The sequence below is a fragment of the Diceros bicornis genome, chromosome 16 (assembly GCF_020826845.1).
Source record: "Diceros bicornis minor isolate mBicDic1 chromosome 16, mDicBic1.mat.cur, whole genome shotgun sequence".
Taxonomy (NCBI): domain Eukaryota; kingdom Metazoa; phylum Chordata; class Mammalia; order Perissodactyla; family Rhinocerotidae; genus Diceros; species Diceros bicornis.
The window spans coordinates 46,222,583-46,245,329 of NC_080755.1; the positions used below are offsets into that span (position 1 = coordinate 46,222,583).

At 37.1% G+C, this 22,747-nt stretch overlaps 1 protein-coding gene across 2 annotated transcripts in view; it reads left to right on the plus strand.

Moving 5' to 3' along the window:
- C16H18orf54 (chromosome 16 C18orf54 homolog) overlaps positions 1-22,747 on the plus strand; it is a 57,590-nt gene that overhangs the window by 20,959 nt on the left and 13,884 nt on the right. The window contains exon 9 of one of the 2 annotated variants that reach the window (XM_058557168.1): positions 1,539-7,752. The exons of the other annotated variant lie outside the window; for it this stretch is intronic. Within the exon in view, the coding sequence (XP_058413151.1) occupies positions 1,539-1,611 (73 nt within the window). The 3' untranslated portion in view covers positions 1,612-7,752. Of the gene's footprint in view, positions 1-1,538; positions 7,753-22,747 lie in introns of those variants that run through there. 2 annotated transcript variants of the gene reach the window in all.

Sequence of the window (22,747 nt, forward strand, 5' to 3'; positions counted from 1 at the left end):
AATATCTGTGATTTCTGTGGCATATGAGGTCACATATTTTGGTCTGTTCCTTACATTCAGAATGGAAGGAAATGCTGACTTACAGATAGCATTTAGTGAAAATAAAGATGAAGCTTTTTTTCCCCATCCAATTTTGTAGACTCTCTAAATCCAAGGTCTCTGTGGCCCTCAGAGTTGTAAACGTAGGATAAAACTCTACCACTTGCCATTTTCTTTCTCTTGAGTCACAGGTGGTTAAATAACAAGCCTGAAAGGAAAAAGGAAGATAAGTTCCAAGTATATTTACAAATTATCTTCTTTCTCATAAATGTGTGTCTCTAGGAAGAAAATAATTCTTGTTAGGTAGAGAGATATTACTATAGAATGTAGAAATGAGAGAGTGTATTTAATTTTACCCCTGATTGCTTAGTAACTTTGGCTGAGTTATTGTTATTCAGTTAATGAAGATGAAAATTTCAAAAATTAACTGAAGTTGCCAAAAGGGTGGCAGAATCCAGAATCTTCTCTTATTACATTTCAGTTAAAGTGTCCAAGAAGTAGAGTACAGGGAAATAGATATAATGCAGTAATTAAGACTACTAGTTTCTTCTGTCTCCTTATCCTGGGTAAAGTGGAAGATATATTTTATTTAATATACATTTATGGAACCTCTTAGAGACTAAAGAATAGGGTGTTGTAGTCAGCACCTTTCAGCTCACCTTAGAAATTACTAACATTAAAGATTACTGCACCTCATTACTATTATATTATTTCTGTTTTTCGTGGTCTCTTATTTATCAGAGATAGAAAATATGGTTGATTGACATTTTCTGAGTGGTCCTCAAGGATCTGAAGGATAGGGGAGAGGAAAAACTGGAAGAGTATTTTTAGAGGAAGACTAGACAGTTAAGGGCCTCTCTTTTCCTCATTTGTTGGAGGGCTGATTGAGTTTTCTCCACTGACACCTGACCTACAATCTTGGCTTTATTTTAAAGAAAAACCAGGTTGTTGGTACCACATTATTCAACATAATTGTCATTTGTTTCCCCCATGCTCAATAAAAATGAGTTTTCCTTAGAATTGTAACTGATCCTTCAGTGCTATTTTTAAAATTTTGGCTATCTTGAATGTACATGTCAAAAATGAATTGTATACTTTATTTTTTAAATGATATATACAGTATAGCAAAAGAAAAGGTATCATTTCACAGAGCTGTTGTGAAAATTACATGAAAAAAATGTTGTGTGATACAAATGATATCTGTTATTGTTTCTTATTAGGCTACTTGGCAAACTAAAAAAAAAACCTTGACTATCAAACATATAATTTTTTAAAGTAAATGTTTATAGAATTTTAGATGAATTATTTTAACCCTCAATTATTCAGATCTGAAGGGTTTATAAGGAAAAATTCTCAAAGTTTGATACATTATTCTATAAATTCATTTCTCATACTAATTTCAAAGTTAATAAACAATGTAATTACCATTTCTTGCTGTCTGCCTTGCCTATTCAGTTCTTAATATTGGTTTATAATATGTTTTATACTTTTTAATGAAGGGCTTTGCACCATTTATCTCGCCTGAGAGACCTGGTTGATGATACCAGTGGAAAACAGTCACCGAAAATGTGAAGAGGAAAATAAAACAGTCTAACCAATAAATAGTCACCACAGAACAAAAATGTTTATTTTTTTCTATTCCTGAAACTGACAAAGTAATTATAAGCCATACATTATACTGTAATTGGTTCAAGTATTATATATTTTTTAAAAAACCAAACTTGAAAATGTCCATGAGTTTTGTGACCTAATCTCATTTTGTGCCAAAATACCAGAATGTGAACTGGAAGGACCCACACTATGTCCTATAGCCTGACTTGGGTCTTCAGGCCAGCAAATGTCTAATACTCAAAGATGGATAATTTCTGTTCTTGAAGCTTATGTGGACTTAAACCTTCTTCAGCATCCTTATCATTTTATCATCTGGTTCTGGATCATTAAGAAACTCTTCCTGATTTCTACCCAAAATTTCTTAAATAGACTTTTTGATAAAGTTAGCATCCATTTTAAGGAGCTTAAAGAAATATCAAAATTGTTATGGTCTATCTTATCCATATGGAAGTCTGTTACTTTTAAGTTTTCATAAATCAAATACTTAAGCTGTGTTGTATTTGCAAATAACAGTAATTTAATAGTGGGGTGATGCCAAAAGGAATGTTTTATGTTGTGAAAATCCAAGAGAACCTCATTTAATTAATGCTTTGATTCTGTGTAAGATAATCTTGATAATACTTGACAATTTACAGAACATTTTGGGAGAGGATATTTGAGAATTTAATATTTTCATATTAGATTATTTCCCAGATTTTAGTTTTGGGGTTAGCTCAAACTAGTAAGAACTGAGATCAGTGGCCAATTGCTTTATGAAATTTGATAACTAAACTTAAAGAAAATGAATATGGAAAATCAGAAAGCAACTCTCTGTTTTAAAGCTGTTTTCTAAGAATTGAACTTTCTTTAAAGCAATTTGTAGTCTTTAAAGTTTGTCCCTAGCTGGAACTGAACAGAGCTCTACAATTTTGCAGTTTCTACCAAGTGAACATCTAATAAACAGGAAGCATCTTTACCAACAAAACTACGAATTAAGTCATAAAGCATGACTAATGGAGCATATTTAAAGAAACCTGATGAAATTGAAGAATATCTGTGTATATATACAGATACTACAAGTTAACACTTTACCCTAGTGGTAGCATCTTTCCTAAGTAAATAGGAACTTCTAAATACGTTGAGTCAAAGAATTTTTTTCCCCAAAGTTAAAGCACTACATGAGACCTTTGTTATAGAACTGACATGTCAAAGAGTGTAGACTGAACCCTGTCTTTCTCGGCCAGTGAATTAGAGTCACTGTGCTGTTCTTTTTGCCCAGTCTGAGAGGCACTTGCCGGTAAGTTTGTTTTGTTTACTCTGTGGAAGTATTTCTGCCATGGACATTTTATTTTATGACTATGGTCTTCTTCACAGCAAATAGTATGCATACAATCAAACAAGGCATTACTTTGATGATTCAAGTATGGCTGGCTGTTAAAAATGCAGATTTTAAGTGGGTAAACATCAGGTGGACCTGGATTGATGGTGTTCCCGGCTTAACGAAATCCACTATTAGACAAATTCTAAAGAAGACAGAGAGAATAAAGACATCAGATAATAAAATTCTAACTACATATTATCTGTTGATCAGACATAATATTTACTATGCCTAGAAAACATCTCCAAAGAGATTATGCTGTAATGGCTGTGTAGCACTGATTTGGTTAGTGCTCCCATTTGCAAGAGCATATCTTCAATACTAAAGTAAGATAAGCCTGTCCTAAAATTTTATGTTATAACTAATATTTTAAGAAACTTGATTATACTTACCAAAGGAGTATTTTTCCTTTTGTGTTAAATAAATACAGAAGTTTAGTCTTTTACCCCAAAGGGAAGTTAACTTTATGAAAATGGTTAATTCCAACCTTTTAAAAAAGAAATATGTAGGAGAGTCAACTAAGAAAAAATATAAATGATAAATGTTCAAGAAATTCTCTAGATAATTGATTGAATTAATTACATGTTAAATATTTCAATATTTTTTATTTTGAGATTTCCAGAGGAAGAGACAACAGTATGGAGACTGCTTGAGTGGGGAATTTTTTTTTTTTTTTGAGGAAGATTGGGCCTGAGCTGTTGCCAGTCTTCCTCCTTTTTTCCTTTTTTCTTCCCAAAGCCCCAGTAGATAGTTGTATGTCATAGTTGTATATCCTTCTAGTTGCAATATGTGGGACACCGCCTCAGCATGGCTTGATGAGTGGTGCACAGGTCCGCGCCCAGGATCTGAACCAGTGAACCCAGGGCTGCCGAAGCAGAGCGCACGAATTTAACTACTACACCACCGGGCTGGCCCCCTGACCTGGGAATTGAAAAGCAGATAATGACAACAATTAGATTTAAAAAATTGCATTATGAATATAAAGCTTTATCAACTCTTTTCTTTCTTTTTAGTATATTGAAAAATGTTAAGTAGGAAAAATGAGAAAATTTTAATAAAACATTTCAAATTTTTTTTTTTGGTGAGGAAGATTGTCCCTGAGCTAACATCTATACCAATCTTCTATTTTGTATGTGGGATGCTGCCACAGCATGGCTTGATAAGTGGTGTATGGGTCCATGCCTAGGATCTGAGCCCATGAAACCCGGGCTGCTGAAGCGGAACATGTGTACCCAACCACTATGCCACCTGGCCAGCCTCAAAACATTTCAGATTTTTAATTGAATATGAAAAGAATTTAACAAACCTAATCCCCCAAATTATTTGAGATCGAGGGATAAAGGTGTGATGAGTATGTGAAGATTGAAAGCTTAACTGTATTTTCCTTACTACCAATAAGAACTCGACTTTCAGTTTTTCCAGTGACAATTTATTTCAGCTTCATAGAGATTTCTGGGTTTGTTTAGGTTATACGTCTCTCTTGTTATATTATTTCTTGTTGAAATTTATAAATATGGATTTTTTTGTATTATTTTGTATTTAATGTTTAGGATAATGTCTTATTAAGTTATATATAGCTATACCAAAATGTTGCCTGAAGATAAATCATGACAAGATTCTTCCCCCCCGCCCATGTTTTGAATACATGAAATCACTCATAGATTTGCATTTTGTTTCATTTTTCCTGTCCCACCTTTCACTATGTCTCAAAATCTATTTGATGAAAGTGCTTGCTTGGAGAAGTGAACTTACCAAAAGGCAAGTAGCATGAAAGGAGATGAAAGAAGCAAAGGGCCAATAAAATTGATAATTTCTGAACAACTGAAGTTTCTTCAAATGTAAAAGACTGTATCTTTCTATTCCGTGTATTGATCGGATGTTTCATCCATGGTTATATGTTGTGTTGAGTTGTACTGCCTATCATATAGTGATGGGCGTAAACCTAGGTCTAAACCTGAACACATTGTATATAGCAAGTTATATTGTTAGGTATTTTTCTTGTGATATTTGAAATTATTCCTTTCCCACTTCTGTGCTTCCTTTCTTATTTATACTCATCTGTGGCTAAGATCATTTTCCTTTTTTGAACAAAAAAAACCTTAGCTTTAAAAACTCTTAGCTTTCTACCCTTCCAGTTTCTTCTACATTGTCCTTATCCTAGACCAGACCCTTCTGTGTAACAACTTTTCTCACAATGTAACAAATGTAACAACTTCTATCCATCCTTCATTACCTTAACTGAGCCTAGTGCCTTTGCCTCCTAATACCTATTTCAACCTTAAACGTTCCTCTCCTCATTTTTAGCCCTTACACTGAAGACAGGCTAACTGGTCTTTGCAAAACACTGTTGTACACCACTGCTGTAGCCTTACTGAATAATTTCAGTGAATTTGCTGTAGCTACATTGCTTTCCTCAGAGTCTCCCAAACTTCCTATGTATATTCTCAACTTTGTGCATATTATTTACCATGCTGGAAACACTCAATTTTCTTTCATTCTGTTTATCTAAAGTTTATTCTGCTATTTCTTGAAAGCTCTGACTGAGTCTTGTATTTCCTTTTCCGAACATTCTAGCCTTCTTCCAAACTCTGGTAGGTTGGCTGGCTTTCCATTCTCCTTCCCCCATCGCTCATTTAGCTATTGTATTTTTTGTTTTGTGTTTTGGATAGTGCCTCTTATACCACATTGTATTCCTAGGGGAGAAAATGTTTCAAAATGTTAGATGATTGATTTTGTTTTATCTCCTTGATGATAGTTCCTCTTACATTACATTGGATAACCAGGAACATGTAAACTTAAAGTGTTGATAATGATTCTAAGCCTGGTTCCCTGTGTAAGGTTGTAAACTCAAATAGGAGAGACCACATCCTTTATTTATGTGATGTTCTGCAAATCCTTTTTAAGATGAGGCAAATTAAACCTATTATGGAAGAGTTCTTTCTTTTTTGATGTTGCTGCCACTGTTTATCAAATAAGATCAACATTTGTGTATTTTGGATGACTTAGCTGTAAGCTTTCTAACTTCTTGAGTCCTAAAAGCTTTAAGATTTTTGTTTTTATATATTTTGCATTTCATTAGATATATGAACTATTTTACCAATCTAGGACTAAGTCTAGGAAAACTTGCAGTGACTGGTTTTCATTGTTTTGCTTCTTTGAGCCTGGCTTGTTGGGAACCTATCAGTCTGGACCCAATCTAGAAACAGAAACCACACAGTGATTTTTAAACAAGGGAAGTTGAATATAAAAAAGTTTTAAATTATGACAAAAGAGATAAGATATAAGAGAACTCTATACGGTACCCCAGAACCAAGAGAGAGTACCCAAGGAAGGAAAAACTTGAAAGAAGGGGCCTAAGATTTGGGTTCACACCTTGTTGAAGAAGGGACAACTACAGCCCAGTGGATGACAAGTTTACTGGTTTTCCCAGACCAGAGTTGATCTTTAGTCACCAGGCAAGCAGGAAGCCACCCTTTAAGGTTCAGGGAAGCTACCCCTGGTGACTGGGTGTGTGGGCATGCAGAGGCAGTGAGAGGTCCCAGTGCTGGCAGGATGCCTAGAACATGAAGTGTTTGGGTTGGAAAGGTTGAAGGAAGGTGATCCCCAGCCTGGGCCAGGTCTGTGAGGTTGCCAAGGAAAACTCTACGTTCTGGGATTGTGACTGGGGCAGAGCACCACCGGCGGTCTTCATACCCACCGTGATAACTGATGGTGCAGCTGTCAGAAAGCAGTGGGAGAGGCCCTTCAGAGTGAATTTAGAGCCGAGAGACTATAAATTGATAACTGGCACAGAAACTGATCAGATTCTAGAAAGGTTGTGGTGGGAGGAAATACCATTAGGGAAATACAAAATAGTTCACCTGTCCTCTGCCCTCAATGTTCTGCGACTTATTATATAGCCTGTGCAAGCCAAGAACTGGGCATAAAGGTGACGTAGCAAAAATGTCAGGTTATTTAGAAAGCAGACACAATGAGAAACCTTGAGCCAATGTTTTCAAAATCTAATGAATTTGATAACTTTGTAAAAGAAAATAGTTCTGAACTAGAAATCTGGGACTATTATAGGTATTCTGGAATTATGTGAATAGTACTCGCAATCAGAATTTCAGAGATAGGAGTAAGGTGCATTCCCTCCATTACTTTTCATCAAGGTGACCACATAGCTTTTATATGAATGTTTCTGGAAGTGGAGAGTTGCTTGTAATTGGAATGCTTTGTTTTGTAGTATATTCTTGCTTCAGTTAAGTCATGATTTGCTTTTTGGTGTCTTCCACATATTGCTCTTAATTTTGCCTTTCAAGACAATCTCACGTGCACATTTCAGTCTTCCTAATATTGAAACCAACAAAAGTAATGCTTGTTCCATCTTTCAGGCTAAATGTTTCTAGTTTCTAAATTATTTCTTTGGACAAAGTTTTATGTTTCTTCATTATTGTCTCACTTTTTTGGATGCTCTCTACCTTTCAATGCTTTGTTGTTGTTTAAATGTCTATCTTTATTTTACAAATGATCCAGAGCCCTACTTAACAGTGAAACTAGAGTATACGCTTCATTTTTAATTGAGATATAATTGACATATTCGTTTCAGGTGTACAACATAATGCTTTGATATTTGTGTGTACTGTGAAATGGTCACCACCATAAGTCTAGTTAACATCTATCTACTTTATTTTTTCTTATTGCCACCTGTAGCTAATTTTTTTCCGGTTTATTGTGGTATAATTGACAAATAAAATCATAAGCTATTTAAAGTGTACATTGTGATGATTTGATAGACATACACGTTGTGAAAAGATCCCCCCAATCTAGTTAATACATCCATCACCTAATATTTATCCTTTTTTTTTTTTGGTGAGTGTTTTTAATTTTTTTAAATGTGGTACCAAATGTCCAAGATGCATAGAATAGAATGGGACTCTACATTTGATTCTTCAATAATTTATTATTCCCTTCAACTAGCATTTATTTGGCTCTTGGCGCTGAGAAGGGAGCGTGGGGATGAGGGAGGTGATGACTATAAGGAGTCATGACTCTATCATGAGGAACTCAGTGGTGGAAATATATAAATGGATACAATTACACTGAAACCGGGTAAGTATTATTTCAGAGAAATGAAGATGGAGCAACTGTTATAAAGGCACAGAAGATGGAGCAGCTAAGTGGCCTGGGAAAAATCAGGAATTATTTCACTCAGGAGGGAATACTTGAGTTGATCTAGAAAAATACCATCAAAGAAATTGGGTGGAAGGGTATTTATTCGAGGCAGAGGGTAATATGTGCAAAGACTTGGGTGGTAAAAAGGTCTGATACAAAATTTATTGACTCCACAGGGTATGTTGTGTGTTGTAGTGGAAAGAAGTTGTGCTTTAGTATGGGGCAGATTTGTTTTATGGTTCCACCATTTATTAGCTCTTTATTGTGAACAAGCTGCTTGTCCTTGCCTCAGTCTTTTTTGTTTTCCTTTCCATTTGTCATAGCTACTTTGCAGTTTTGTTTCTAGGATTAAATGATATAAGTTATGCCAGGCACATATGACCTCAGTAAACACTAGCTGCTAATATAGTAGTACCTCTAGTTGGGGGAGGCGCTAGGAATAAGACATAGGCTGTTTCTTGTGCCTCCCCATTCTATTCTCCATACCATAGCAAGAATTATCCTTTAAAAACATGTCTGATGATGTTGCACCTCCTCTCAAAATTTCCAGTGGCTTCCTATCTCAGAGTAAATGAGTAGTTACTACCGTAGCCTGAAAGCCCTATGTGGTGTACCAACACCTCCTCACCTTCTAAAAACCAGAACATTTCCTACCATTCCATTTGATTTCTGATTCAGCCACATTGGTCTTGCTGTTCTCAAATAACTACAAACATGCTTCTGCCTCCAGGCCTGTGCATTGTTTCCTCTGTCTGGACAGTCTTTCCTCAAATACCCCATGATTCACTCCTTCACTTCAGGTGTCTACCCAAAATGCTTTATCAGAGAGGCCTGCCCTGACCCCCACCACTCTCCGTGCTATTATTTTTTGCCGTTTATTCCTGCTTTATTTCTCTTTGCTTAGTATTGAGTGCAAGGTCTTTGTTTTATCCGCAACAACTGGAATGGTGCCTAGCAGTAATTCAAAGTGCTACACAAGTATTTTTTCTCTGAATGAATGAGGCTGAGAAAGTGGCTTGGGAGCCCATCTGAGGCACATGGTATGCTCAGCTAAGAATGTTGGGTTTTATCCTGTAGTCAAAAGGAAGGCGACTAACGTTTTTGATGCAGCCTAAAGTGAATGTTAATTTTTTTGTTAGTCCCTACATTGATTTGTGGTTGTAGTCAAATGGAACTTTTTCCCAAATACTAAAACCAACCATTTTCCTTCTTTCCAGTACTTAGATATCATGGCATAAATGCATTATGTTAATAATTTTTTTAGGTAGGACAGAAAGCTAGCATGCAGGCCTTATATAGTTTTTGCTCAGAGACATAGAGCTACTTTTACTGAGGTTCCTATGATGTTTTGGTGTAAGATAAGTTTCCAGAATATAGATTTTATTTTTTATAATGATATTTAGAGGGCTATTGGTTTGTCTTAGGTTGTAGTAGTAGATGCTATTTGATTTACTGAGTGATTTACTTGGATTTTTGGACAGGAGTATAGAAAGACAACAAAAACAAGCACAAATAAGTCTCTTGAAAGGGGATTTAGAAGCTCTGATGACAGAGAAGAATAATATTGTGCATAACTTGGCCCAGCCAGGGCTGGAAGGAACATGATAATGCCCCTGACTAATAATTCAGCACCCCTTCAAATCATTTGTCTTCAGGTTTTTTTGAGAGAGACCTAGGGGAACTATGAAAAATTTTATTGAGAAGCAGATTTAGTGGTTTCATTATTGCAAGGTAAAACAATATTCTATTAAAAATGAGCAAAGTGTAGCAAATGTTTCCCAAGTTCTGTAGTTCTTGTTCTGTAAGTGTATGTGTGTGCATGTGTGTGTGTGTCTGATTTTCTGAGATTTCTTAGGCAGGTTTAAAATATAAATGTCATATTTTTCCCTCCTCATTAGCTGGGGTGCCTTGGGCAAGTTGAAGCTTTAAGTTTCAGTTTATAAAGCAGAACTAATGGTACCTGCCTCACACAGTTGCAAGGATTTACAATGCCTGTAAAGTGCTTGCTTAGTGCAGAGCCTCCCACATGGTTAGTGCCCAGTGTTAGCTATTATTGGTAAATACAGTTATGTCAGTACTTGTTTTCAGAATTTCAGTTGATTATAATTGTTTGTTGCCATTCAGCTCCAAGCCTATGGATGTTTTGTTGAAATAGAGACAGGTCAGTATTAGTAAGGACTGTTTGAAAATTTTTTCCCACTAGAGGGCACTGTCTACTTCGGCAGTGACAAGATTAAGAAACTGCTTGATTGGCCCACTACCCTTTAATCTGGTTTTGAGCTCATACCCTGGCGTTCTTTCTCCAGTTACAGCTCTTGAAACCTGTGCTGGAATATGTTAAGAAATACTCTTTTTTATCTTCTCCTCCCTTCCCACACCAAATATAACTGTATTTTGTTTTGAGGAGGGAGAAGCATCTCTCTCCATTCTATAAACCAGATATATTCTTTAGACTTGAGGCTTTATGATTTGGACCCCAGTTCTCTTCCTTCTCTTTAGCATGTTTCAACCCCAGGGTTCCTGTTAGACCACTAATGGACTTGCATTGTGCTGTGTCTCTCCCTTGTTACCCTCCACATTCTCATAATGGAAGGGTGTTTGAGCCTTGGCACATGCTTTTGCCATTGTAAAGGGGTGGTCCTTGAAAGACTAATAATTGGCTTTGGGTCTTCAGCAAGACATAGGCTTGACATTGTTAGGTGGGAGTGGAGGTTCAAGGGAAGTATTCTTGTTACTTCTCATCCCTGAGGCCTCTTCCTCGTACATATGATTAAAGCAGGTTTAGCTAGTAGACTAAACCGGTGACCGTAGCCTCCCCAACATGTCTTATTTCAAGTCGGGGAGAAAAGAGAAGGTGTGAGATGGGGAAAGAGACAAGGTGGAAAGGGGCAACAAAAGGTGGAATACAAACTTTGATAACATCTCTATTTTGAACTAACAGATCCTGCTTAGGTTAATCTTTTCATGGATTACTAGATGCTTCAGATTCCTACTTGGTGATCATGCCTACAAAATAGCTTTGCAGGGGATGTTCTAACATGCACATCCTATGTGCACGTGACTTATAGTTTTCTCCCTTGTTTCAGTCTGTATGTGTAGAATGTCAATGTGAGAGGCCCAGTTACTATGTCAGGCCTCCACTTAGCCATAGCCACAAAGGGAAGCCCCCAGACATGAAAGGGTAAAGTATAGAGATAAGAGACAAGGAGTATACTGGAAGATCTGCCAGGATGACTGAAATTCTAGAGATTCTCTGATGCCCAGTGGGGCTCCTCTTTGAGTCATCTTTATAGGGTCCTGAATTATAAAACTAGGAGCTGGAGTCCCTGAGGCCCAGTTCTAGGTTCTAAAAATGTCTAAATTTCATAGCATAGATTTTTCATAGCATTCTCCATGACCCATAGTGTCAGATCCACATGAAAAAGTCCAAACTCTTAGCCTTAACTGTGTAGCAAGGCCTCTCTGGCTATTGGAAGGCCTCACTTGTCAAGAATGACCCAAACCAGGGCTTTGGCTCAATAATTTGAATGGTGTCTTGTCCAAGGATCACAAATTCTGACCTTGAATAAAAAGGGCAAGGTAGGAATGTTTTTAATCTTGGCAGAGTTGAAATAAGGGGTGAAATTAGAGACAACTAAGGGGTTTCCCAAAAGCTACTGACTTAATTAAAAGTGAACAACCACTGGTTCTACAGGAACTAGATTATAAACAATCTAGTAGAATTAATCATCTTTTTAATAAAGCAGGATCCACCCTACCTGGAAGAGAAGCCAATAAATGGTGATTCACTGATTCTTGTCACACATTTTTTAGAAGATCCTAGGTCCTGAATCTGGGAGAGGAGAGAAATTATATCTATGTTCTAGAGCAGAGGTGGGAAAACTATGGCCCACAGGTTGAATCTAGCCTGCTGCTGCTTTATGTACAGTCCACAAGCTAAGAATGTTTTTTACATTTTTAAATGGTTGAGTAAAATTTAAAAGAATATTTTATGACACATAATAAAAGAGTACAGTCTACATCAACATTACTAGACTAAGCACTCATGACAATATTTCCAACTCACAGAAAAGCAACAGTCAAATTAGAATTTTTTTTTTTTAATCATCACAGCAGAATTTCTTCACAAAAATAAAAAACGAAAATGAGGCTGAAGCCACAATAAGTTTTGAGTGGATTATTTGTTAGCCAAGTAAGGAAAACTACTAGTAGCGAGTTAATTAAGTTGTGATTGATTGCAGCAACTGAAGGAATGTGTCCATTTTTAAGACTCTTAGACTTTTGAGGAGAAGAGTTGACCAAAGAGTTGACAACGTTGAGAGCAACATCAATAGTCAATTAAAAATCGGGGCAAATGATTTCAGTGTTTTTTCTTGGCTCTTGGTGAGTCCAAAAGATGTTACTGACACTCCTGTTTTTTATTCCAGAAGTCAATGCTGAGTTTGAAGTGACAAAAGAATTAGCCTCCATGAATAGTCTGCGTGTTACAACTAAAGGGGGGTTATTTCAAAGAAGTTGAGAATAATTATCAGTAAACTTGAAGTGGAATCTGCTAAGAAGTATTACAACTTATAGCGATAAAAATATGTGTGAAGCAGAAAAAAAGCTTAGTTGTACAAATTTACAAGTCTTGGTATTATTCATTAGCATGTGATTTGCAGAAAATATTTGAGTCTACTATGTGTTACTGAACCAGTAGTGTCAATGGTGAGCTTCATTTGCTCTTCATTTGTTCTTCATTTGTGAATTTTTGTCAGGAATAGAAGCTGAATCTTCTCTCTTGCGCGACCACACATCAATTTGATGGCTCACCAGTGGTAAAGTTTTATTGTGATTTTTTTTGATCTTAGGACCAAAATTGAAATTTTTCTTAAAGAGAAGCACCAGCTTAAACCATAATGGAATACTGAAAGCCTTTGGAAATTAGCTTCTGAGGCAGACTTCATAACGATTTTTAATAAATTCAGCCTAAAATTGCAAGGCAAAACATCAATTATATGTATATTTTATACTGTGATAAAATCATTTTGATGACAACTAACGTTATTTGAATCATAAGTAATGTCAAACACTTCCCATGCTTTCAAATGTTAAAACAAGAAGCAAGATTTCCACTCCTACACAAATTTGCAGTGGGTATATTTTCCAAGCTCAATCTGGTTTCAGCAGCATTTTTTGGACCTCCATGCAAGTACAAAAGAGATTTCCATATTTAAAAATCCATTTAATTGTACAATTGAAGAGCTTTCCACTTACCTTCAGTTGGAGGTTATTAATGTAATGATATGCTAAAAAAGGCAAATATCAAGAGAAGACTCTAATAGAATTCTCTAAGTGCTTTACAAATGATGAATATGCTCAACTAAAATAATATGCTTGTGGACTGGTATCAGTATTTGTCAGTAACTCTCTGTGTGAAAAGACTTTCAAAGATGACATATGTAAAATCTCATATGGATGAGCATTAACAGATGAACATTTGTTATTGATTTTGATGATAAGGAGCACTAACTTTGAATCCCAATTAAGCAAAATGTTATCTTCCCCCAAATAATTCAATTTTTCTCATTAGTAGACTTCTATTACAAAAAAATTGTACTTATTATTTTGAATTTTTTTTTTGTAAGATTGGATCTGGTTGACTTCTCCTCGATGCTGTAAACATTGTCATTTTTTTTTTTGAAGAAGAAGATTGGCCCTGAGCTAACATCTGTTGCCAATCTTCCTCTTTTTTCTTTTTTCTCCCTAAAGCCCCAGTACATAGTTGTATATCCTAGTTGTAGGTCCTTCTAGTTCTTCTGTGTGGGATGCCGCCTCAGCACGGCTTGATGAGTGGTGAGTAGGTCTGCGCCCAGGATCCCAACCAGCAAACCCCAGGCTGCCGAAGTGGAACGTGCAAACTTAACTGCTACGCCAAATCTTATGCATTCATCAAAGAATTTTATTATAAGTAGTAGGACTGTCTAGAAGTTTTTTTTCCCTAGGGCATGAAGATTGGCTCTACAATTATCCCTTCTCTTTAGAAATTTAGCTAATCCATCCTCTGGAACACAGAGGTGAACCTTCTTTTACTTGGTGATTGTGCAACCACAGGTGCTAATTAACTGCTGAGCCCCAATTCCTTCTGGTTATCATATGTGACTGTTGGTGCTCATCAGTCCTTCCAGTCTGGTTGTAGTATCTGCTTTCCCCAGGATGACTCAGTTCCCTTATGTTTACTGTGGTGTTCACATAGAAATAAGTCTATATAATTTATAAACATAACATTACTAGAAGAAACAAGTCACCCATATATTAATACTCTTCTACTTATTAAAATATAGAATATATTCTAGTATATTTATCCTTTTATATCACAGCTACCTTTATCAATACTTTATATTACCTTTTATGCTTTGAGTATCGTTATGAACTTAGAACCTTTTACAGGTTCAATATATTCCAATTAACCATAATAAAATGATTACTTGAAGCTCAAATTATCAAAATCTGGCTTGTGGGGCACTTGAAAGTCTTGTTTGTGTGGACATTCTTGAAAACATTGCTTTCTGGAAACAACAAGATGTTCCAGATCCTCCTGATTTTTTCCTGCCATAAGACATAGTCGTACTCTCTTCCTGATTTTTTCCTGCCATAAGACATAGTCGTACTCTCTTCCTGATTTTTTCCTGCCATAAAACATAGTCATAACCTCCTCCTGATTTTTTCCTGCCATAAGACATAGTCATAACCTCTTTCGAAGGAATGTGGAGTCCTAGTTCCTCATAGCAGAGAATGGTATTGGAGACCAAATTCTGGACACTAGAGAAGCACGTGAGAGTGGATGGAGGGCAACTACAGCTGTTGTTGGACTATTTATAGAAGTGATAGAGCTGGAAATGTCTACATGAGTTCATGTTGATATTTCTTATCTAGCTCATCATGTTGCTCTACCAAACCTGTTCTGTATATGATTTCATTGACCACTTAGATTTTCTCCTATGTTAACGACATTCTGGAAGGGTGAGATAAGGGGATACTGATGAAGGCTGGACGCATTGGTCACTAGGTGGTAACGATTTGGGGGAAGAGATGTGATTGTATTGAATGTAAAGATTATGTAAGAGTCAATCATTTATTCATTTAAGCCTACTAGGTGCCAGGCCTTATGCTAAGCTTTAATGATGATGTCTCTACTCTGTGTAATCTGTGATCTGGCAGTGGAGGCATGCATGTAACAAATAATTTTACAATAACTGAAGTGAGAACTTCAAATGAAACATAAGGGTGTTCTGAGAATGTGTTGTAGGAGCACTTAACCTATTCTGGGGGTATTAGAGAGTTTAGACAGAAGGGAGCAAGGAAATGGCACTTGGCAGGTAGGTGGTGAAGAACAGTGAACCGTGTTCAGAAGGAATTTGCTGTATTTGGAGGCCTTAAAGGGCCCACATAGACAGAAGGTGAAATTGTAGCTATTAAAGGCTTGTTGTTTTTAAGGAAATAATTTATTACTTTTTCTTCCAAAGCTTTGTGAATTAAAAGAAAAAAAAAAGAATTAAAGGATCAAAGTCTACGGATTGTTATTTCAGACTAAGAATGCAAAAGAGGGGAGACTGGCTGTCGTAATGTCAGTGTTTGTTAGCAAATTAGCACTGACATTGTTTAAAACAAGCTCCCGCAACTGTGTATGATTGCCTCAGAGATGCTGCATTCATGCATCACCCATGGTTTTTCCCACATACTTGGGTCATTAGTTGGCAAGGCATTGGAATGGTACGGAGTTTTTTTTGGGTATGTGTATTTTTTTCCCCAGGTCAACTGCTATGAAAAGAAAAATTTTCAGTTTGTTTCTTGAGGGTAGGAATCATGGTGCGTTTTCTGGTATTCTTCTTAGCCTCTCAGCGCACTGCTTGTATAGAACAAGCGCTTGATGTGTATCGTTTGATCAGTTAGTTTGCTGTGATGGTTAAGTGTGTCCATGGACCGATCCTTGCATGTCGTCATTTACTTGGTAGCTTCTTTCTTAACACTGTGAGTTTTTGCTTTTGTCTATTAAAAAGTTGCAGTCTGAGGCATGCAAGTTCAGGAGGTGGTGTCAAAAGAAGACACTGTTCCAGGCGTGTGGAGCCAAATGAAGTATAAATAAAGTATGGCATGTCTAAAAAGTAACCTGGCTTTGAGTGGATTGATTATCTTTCAGAAAGATTACCTAAAAACTCTCTTAAGTTACAACTAGAAGTGTATTCAAAGAATAGATCTTAACACATCTCTCTGGCGTGGACTGAAAGCAGATGGGATAGGTGAAGATTTGAAGGAAGAGTGATGTAGAAGCATTGCCAGGAGTGTGAGAAATCTAGATGTATATTTATTTCTGTCTGAAGGCAGAAGACCAGACGACTTCTAATCCCTTCAATTTTATTATTATTTTGCTGAGGAAGATTCATGCTGGACTAACATCCATTGCCAATCTTCCTCTTTTTTTTTTGCTTGAGGAAGATTAGCCCTGAGCTAACATCTGTTCCAGTCTTCCTCTATTTTATATGTGGGACCCTGCCACAGCATGGCTGGTGAGTGGTGTAGGTCCGCGCCCGGGATCTGAACCTGCAAACCCGGGCTGCTGAAGTGGAGCACCCAGAACTTTAACCACTCAGCCACGGGGCTGGCCCCCTAATCCCTTCAATTTTATGGTGAATTTGAAGTTTTCTAAACACTTTCTGCTACATGTCTTTGAATTTTTACCACAACCTTCTGAAGTGGATTGTTGGAAAGGGCTTATGACTTTACCCATTTACCCAAAGAGTAAGACACAAAGAATTTGTTTTCATTGCCTGTGGGCATATAGCTTGTCACCAGTAAAGCTGAGACTAGTATAAAACTCCCTTTTCTGGGTAATTTTACTAAACTCCAGGCAAGGCCTATCCTGATCACCTCATTAAAATTGTTCTTTCTCACACCACACACTCCTGCCTCCTCCTGCTTATTTTTTTCCCATAACACTTATCACTTTCTAATATAGTATGTCAGTTATCACTTTTTATTTGTTCTGACTCTTCTACTAGAATGTAAGCTGCACATGGGCAGAGAATTTTTGTCTATTTCATTTACTGATATATCCCAAGAACCTAGAACAATGCCTGGCACGTAGTGGGCACTCAATCAATATTTGTTGAATGGATGCATGTGAGCTGTAACAAGTTTTCTGGGGTTGGAATCAGCTAATTTTGTTCATCGCTCAGCAGCCTTCCTGGAGTTCTCCTTCTCTTCTATATGCTGTTAGATTGGCATTATAAATTACATAGGAAGCACTTATTTTGGAAAACAAATAGCTGGAATGTTGAATATCTTGAATTTTGAATTGTTATGTCAATGGAATCTTGAAAAAACGGGATGCTATCAGTTTAATGATATTTCTCAAAATAATTATAATGAGTAGAGCTAGACAGTCTTAAGGGTCAAAATAATTCAAATGGATGGAGCTAGAAAGATTTGAGTCATTTAATCTAGCCTTAATTTTATACACGTGAGGAAACTGACAGCAAGGTTAGGGCACTAGTCAAGATCATATTGCTATGTAGAGCTGAATAGAATTTTTTATTTTCGTAACTTCACAAGTTCAGAGCTCCTTCCTGGTGTTCTCTGACATTTGTTTTAGAAGCCCATACCCACATAACACCTGTAGTGTTAGAGTTCTTCCTGAGAACAGTCTGGAATGGGTTACGGTGGGGTATAGGAGTGGTGGAAATAGGTATTGAGCCTTTTCCCACAAATATCTGGAATTTAAATTTAAGGCATTGATTTTAAGGTGGTAAAATATTTAAAATAATTGTTTAAGTTTTATCTATGGGACCAGTAAGGTGATTTCCTCATCTTGTTATGAGGGTACCATAAAACATAGTGTTTTTCTGTTTAATTTTCCTTGTGCATTTATTAGCTGGAATGAATCATTACATTGTAGTCTTTGAGACAAGGATCTCTGTCTTCTATGATTTTGGTAATTCTCCCCAGTATCTGGTAGATAGTACATTCTCATATATCTCTGATATCTAGTGGTCATCTGAAAGTTGAATAATAGATAGGAAACATTTGCATAATGAGAGCATTGTTCACTCTTGTTACTGGTAGACATTTCAAAGGAAGTAATCAGAAAGAATTGCCCAACATCGTCTTATCAGCCTTTTCCACCTGGATCAGTATAGAAGGCAGACAACTTAGAGGTGGGAGAGGCTGGGGAAATGTTTTTATTGGAACACAGAAGCACTATCTTTTCTCCCCTACCAGCATGGCGTAAAGGAAGAATCTAGTTGGCTCAGTTTTTCTAAGGAAAACAATATTCCTTTGTGATTGGATATGTTCCAGGAAAATAAACTCAAGTAATTTAATGAAGAGTTATATCTGAATATATATTTAGTTTATCCTTGTGTTAGATATTGCAATCAGCAGCTCTTAGCATGTGCCAAATTTATAGCCCCTGTGTTGGAGATAAACATTTCAAAGAATAGACTTGGCAGCATACCTTAGTAGAAATAAGAACTAGAGAGGGTTAAATATGTTTGTTTTAGTTTGTGGCAAAATAGACCACCCAAATGTATAATGGTGCAACACAACAGAACTTTATTACTTGCTTATGCAAGAGTTTTAGATGGGTATTCCTGGGTGGCAGGTGGGTTTCCTCTACAAAGTGAATTGGGGACCTAGGCTCTTTCTATCTAGTGGCTCTGCCACCCCCCAGGGAATCACTGCATCCTGCTGGTGAGAGGGGGAGGGGACACGGTGGGAGCTTACCTTCTTTTTTTAAAGTCTTAGCTTGGAAATGGCACACAGCATTTCTCCTCGTATTTCATTAACTAAAGCTCAGTCACATGGCCACGCCTAACAGTTAGGGATGATGGGAAATGTAGACTAGTCATGTACCCAGGAGAAGGAAGTGATAGATATTTTTCAGGATTTTCTTTCTCTCCTTTTCTTGTTCCTCTGTCCCTCCCTTCCTCCCTCCCTCCCTCCCTTTCTCTCGCTCTTTTTCTTTCTCCCTTTTTACTTTGTATTTTGAGTTAATTTTAGGCTTTAGACTTGAGAGATGCAAAGCTATTCCCTGAACACCTTTCTCCCAGCTTCTCTTTATGTTAAAATCTACATAACCATAGGACAATTTTCAAAACCTGGCCCAGTACTATTAACTAAACTACAGATCTTATTCAGATTTCACTAGTTGTCCCCATAATGTCATTTTTTCTGTTCCAGGATCCAATCTATTTAGTTGTCATGTTTTATTAGTCACTTCCAATCTGTGATGGTCCCTGTCTTTCCTTGCCTTTTATGACCTTATCACTTTTGAGGAGTCAGTAATTACAGGTCAGTAATCTTGTAAAATATTACTCTGCTTGGGTTTGTTTGAAGTTTTCTCATGATTGGATTGGGGTTATGCAGTACTTGGAAGGCTCCCATAGACCGGAGGTGGTCTGCCCTTCTTGGTGCCTCATATCAGAGTGTACATGATGTCAGTATGTATTATGGGTGATGCTAACCTTGATCCCTTGGCTAGGGTGGTATTTGCCAGAATTCTCCACTGTAAAGTTACTCTTTTCCCCATTGTAATTATCAAATATTTGGGAGAGATACTTTCAGAATATGCAAATATTCTGTTTTCAGCTTAACCAGTAATTTTAGCACCCATCAAGGGATCTTGCCTGCAGCAGTTATCACTGTGGTATTCTAATGGTGATTTTCTGTTTCTCTTATTAAAAAATAGATTTTTGATGGATATCTGATGGTTACACAGATATTAAGGATTCCTGCCCTGCTCCCAGTGCCTCCCATTTTGGAGATTAAAGCGACCATGGTTTAAATGATGTGCAGTGGTGTGAGGGTGGATTAGAAGAAGATGAAGGGGTGAAAGGGTAAGAGAGATACTGCCACAGCCTTGTAGTACTTGGATATGGTCCAGATAGGAAGCTCCCTGGAATGGCAGTAAGAAAACCTGGGTTTTGGTTACAATTTTATTAGCCCAATATAAGCGGGTATTTTTACTCGAATTTTCTAATGTATAAAATAAGGACAATTCTATAAACCATTTAAGGTAATGGGTGAGAATGTAGTACTCTGAATTACTAGGAGGGTTAAAAGGTGGTTTATGAATTCAGGGTATCCTTATGCCTTATTAAAATATAGGTATTTTAAAGTAGCAAGTCTACTTGTGCTTATTAAAAAGGACCAAGGCTAACATCTATTGGACATTCACTGTGTGCAGGCACTGTGCTGAGTGCTTTACATATATTCACTAGTTTAATCCTCTCACACCTTTATGAGGACAATATTGTTACCCCACTGTATAGATGAAGAACTTGAGGCACAAGGAAGTTAAATAACTTGCCCCAGGTCACACAGCTAATACGGGGCGGAGTTAGGATTCAGACTACAGTGGTCTGGCTCCAGAGTTTGCCTTCCTAACCACTCCACTATAAACGTGTGCCCTGGTTACAGCCATTGGCAGGACCGATGCTCATTGGTGTGGCCACGCCAACTGCTTCTGTTCTGACTGCTCAGCGCCCTCTCCCCTATAGGTGGTTCAATATTTTGGGTATAAGCCTGGCCACTGATGAATAAAAATTTTGGTATTTCCTAATTATGTTTGAATTGAGCAAGTACTATATTTGACAGCACAAGCAGAACTCAGGAAATACTTTCAGGCATTTATATTTATGATTGGAGGCACAGTAGCTTAAACATTGACATGAACACAAAAGTATTGGGCATGTGTTTGTAAATTATTCTTCCCAGTTTTGAGACGTTAACCCATGCTTGTCTTTGGCCGCAACATACAAGTAGTATGGTTCTTGTTTAAAAGTGATTAGATGTGTAGTTAGGTGTGTTACAAAGAAATCTAAACAGGGTCATCAATGTTCTCCTCCTCCTGTAAGTCTCACACCTGCTTGGTGTTTCGGCTGCTACTTGTAGAATCTGGTTCAGTTTACAGTTCTGCCTATTTTCTTCTCAGCCTGCCAAGCATTTCTGGTCTAACAGAAACTGCTCAGTTTCTGAGGGTTATGTGAATGGCTGGCATATCCACTATTGGGAGTCTCTGGGCTGCGCCACGGAATTATGTTCACATACCTTAAAATGATTTTGATAATATTTCTGCATTCAGCTGTTCTGCTTCAATTCACCTTGAACTCTTGACATATATATCAAAGATAGGAGGTTCTCCTGCAGCAAATAGAGAGAAGTCATAGGAAAAGCTCTGGCTGAAAGTAGGGGAGCTGGACTTGTGTTTTGGCTCTGCCAGTGATTTACTGCATTTCCGTGGAAAGAATACTTAGCCTCTCTGGCCCTCTGTTTTCTTATCTACAAAGATCAAAAGGACCTCCTCCAGGTGCAGCGGTTCAGTGCTAAAGCAAGTTTTAGTATGGTTTGGTTGGTGATTTGCTTGTCTTGCCGTTTAAATAATTGCTAAATGTAGTTCTTAGATAATGCTGGTGACAGAGGGCTGTGTTTTCATCCTTCCAAGGAAGGGAAACAGCAAAACATGAAATTGTGTAAAACTTGCTTTGAAGATTCATATAGTACCGTTTGTTGATAAGACCGAAGAAAAGTGGCATGCTGTATTTCGTCGAGTCTTAGAGACCACTCATCATAAAACGTATCCCATTTTCAGAGAGTTAAAATGTAGAATTCATTCCAGCTAACAAATGCACAAGGAAAATTAAACAGGAAAAATGTTTCATGGTACTTTGATAATAAGATGAGGAAATCACCTTACTCACTCCATAGATAATTATTTTAAATATTTTATTACCTCAAAATCAATGCCATAAATTTAAATCCCAGGCCTTTTGGGAAAAGGCTAAATTGATATGACACACTGGTATGTCTTGGATTTGATGAGATGTGATGGGAAAGCCACAGCTCCCTATCTCCTGAGCATTGATTAACCTTCAGCCTTGTCTAACTTGCCTGACCCGAATAGGTCTACATTTTTACCACATGGTCTGTTCCAGAGCTGCTTATAGACAAGCCAGAAATATGGAATAGAATGTAACTGACTAAGTGTGCCTACCTAGTGAAGCCATGTTGGGACTCAAAGGCTCAGCTCAAAATGATGATTTCAGAGAAGCCTTGCCTTTTCTTCCCATCTCAGAGACAAACACTCTCCTATATCCTCAGAAGACCTCGTACATAATTCTATCATAACACAGCACATTTAGTTTGGTAATTACTTGCTTTCTTTTCATTTCTCCTACTAGATTATAAGCTAACCAAAGGCCTCTTAATGCTGTACAGGAGTGACATACAGCCTGGAATACAGTAGGCATTCAACCATGTTTATTGAAGGAATAAAGATAGGAAAGTAGAAAGGAAAGAAGGGAGACTCCTTGTGAATTATGGGGGAGGTTTTTAGATTACTCAGGCCACCACTCATCACCAGGAAAGATGATGCAAAATGAATTTTAAATGAAGATTTAACTTTCAGGTAACAAAATTATTCAATAAACCACGAAGGAAAATCAGTCACATTATTTGAAGTCAGGACTGATTTGGGTGAAAAAAGATTGTATTAGACTAAGCTCCCACCATCAATCTCTGCCGAGAACCAACGTCACAGAAGAATCTTTT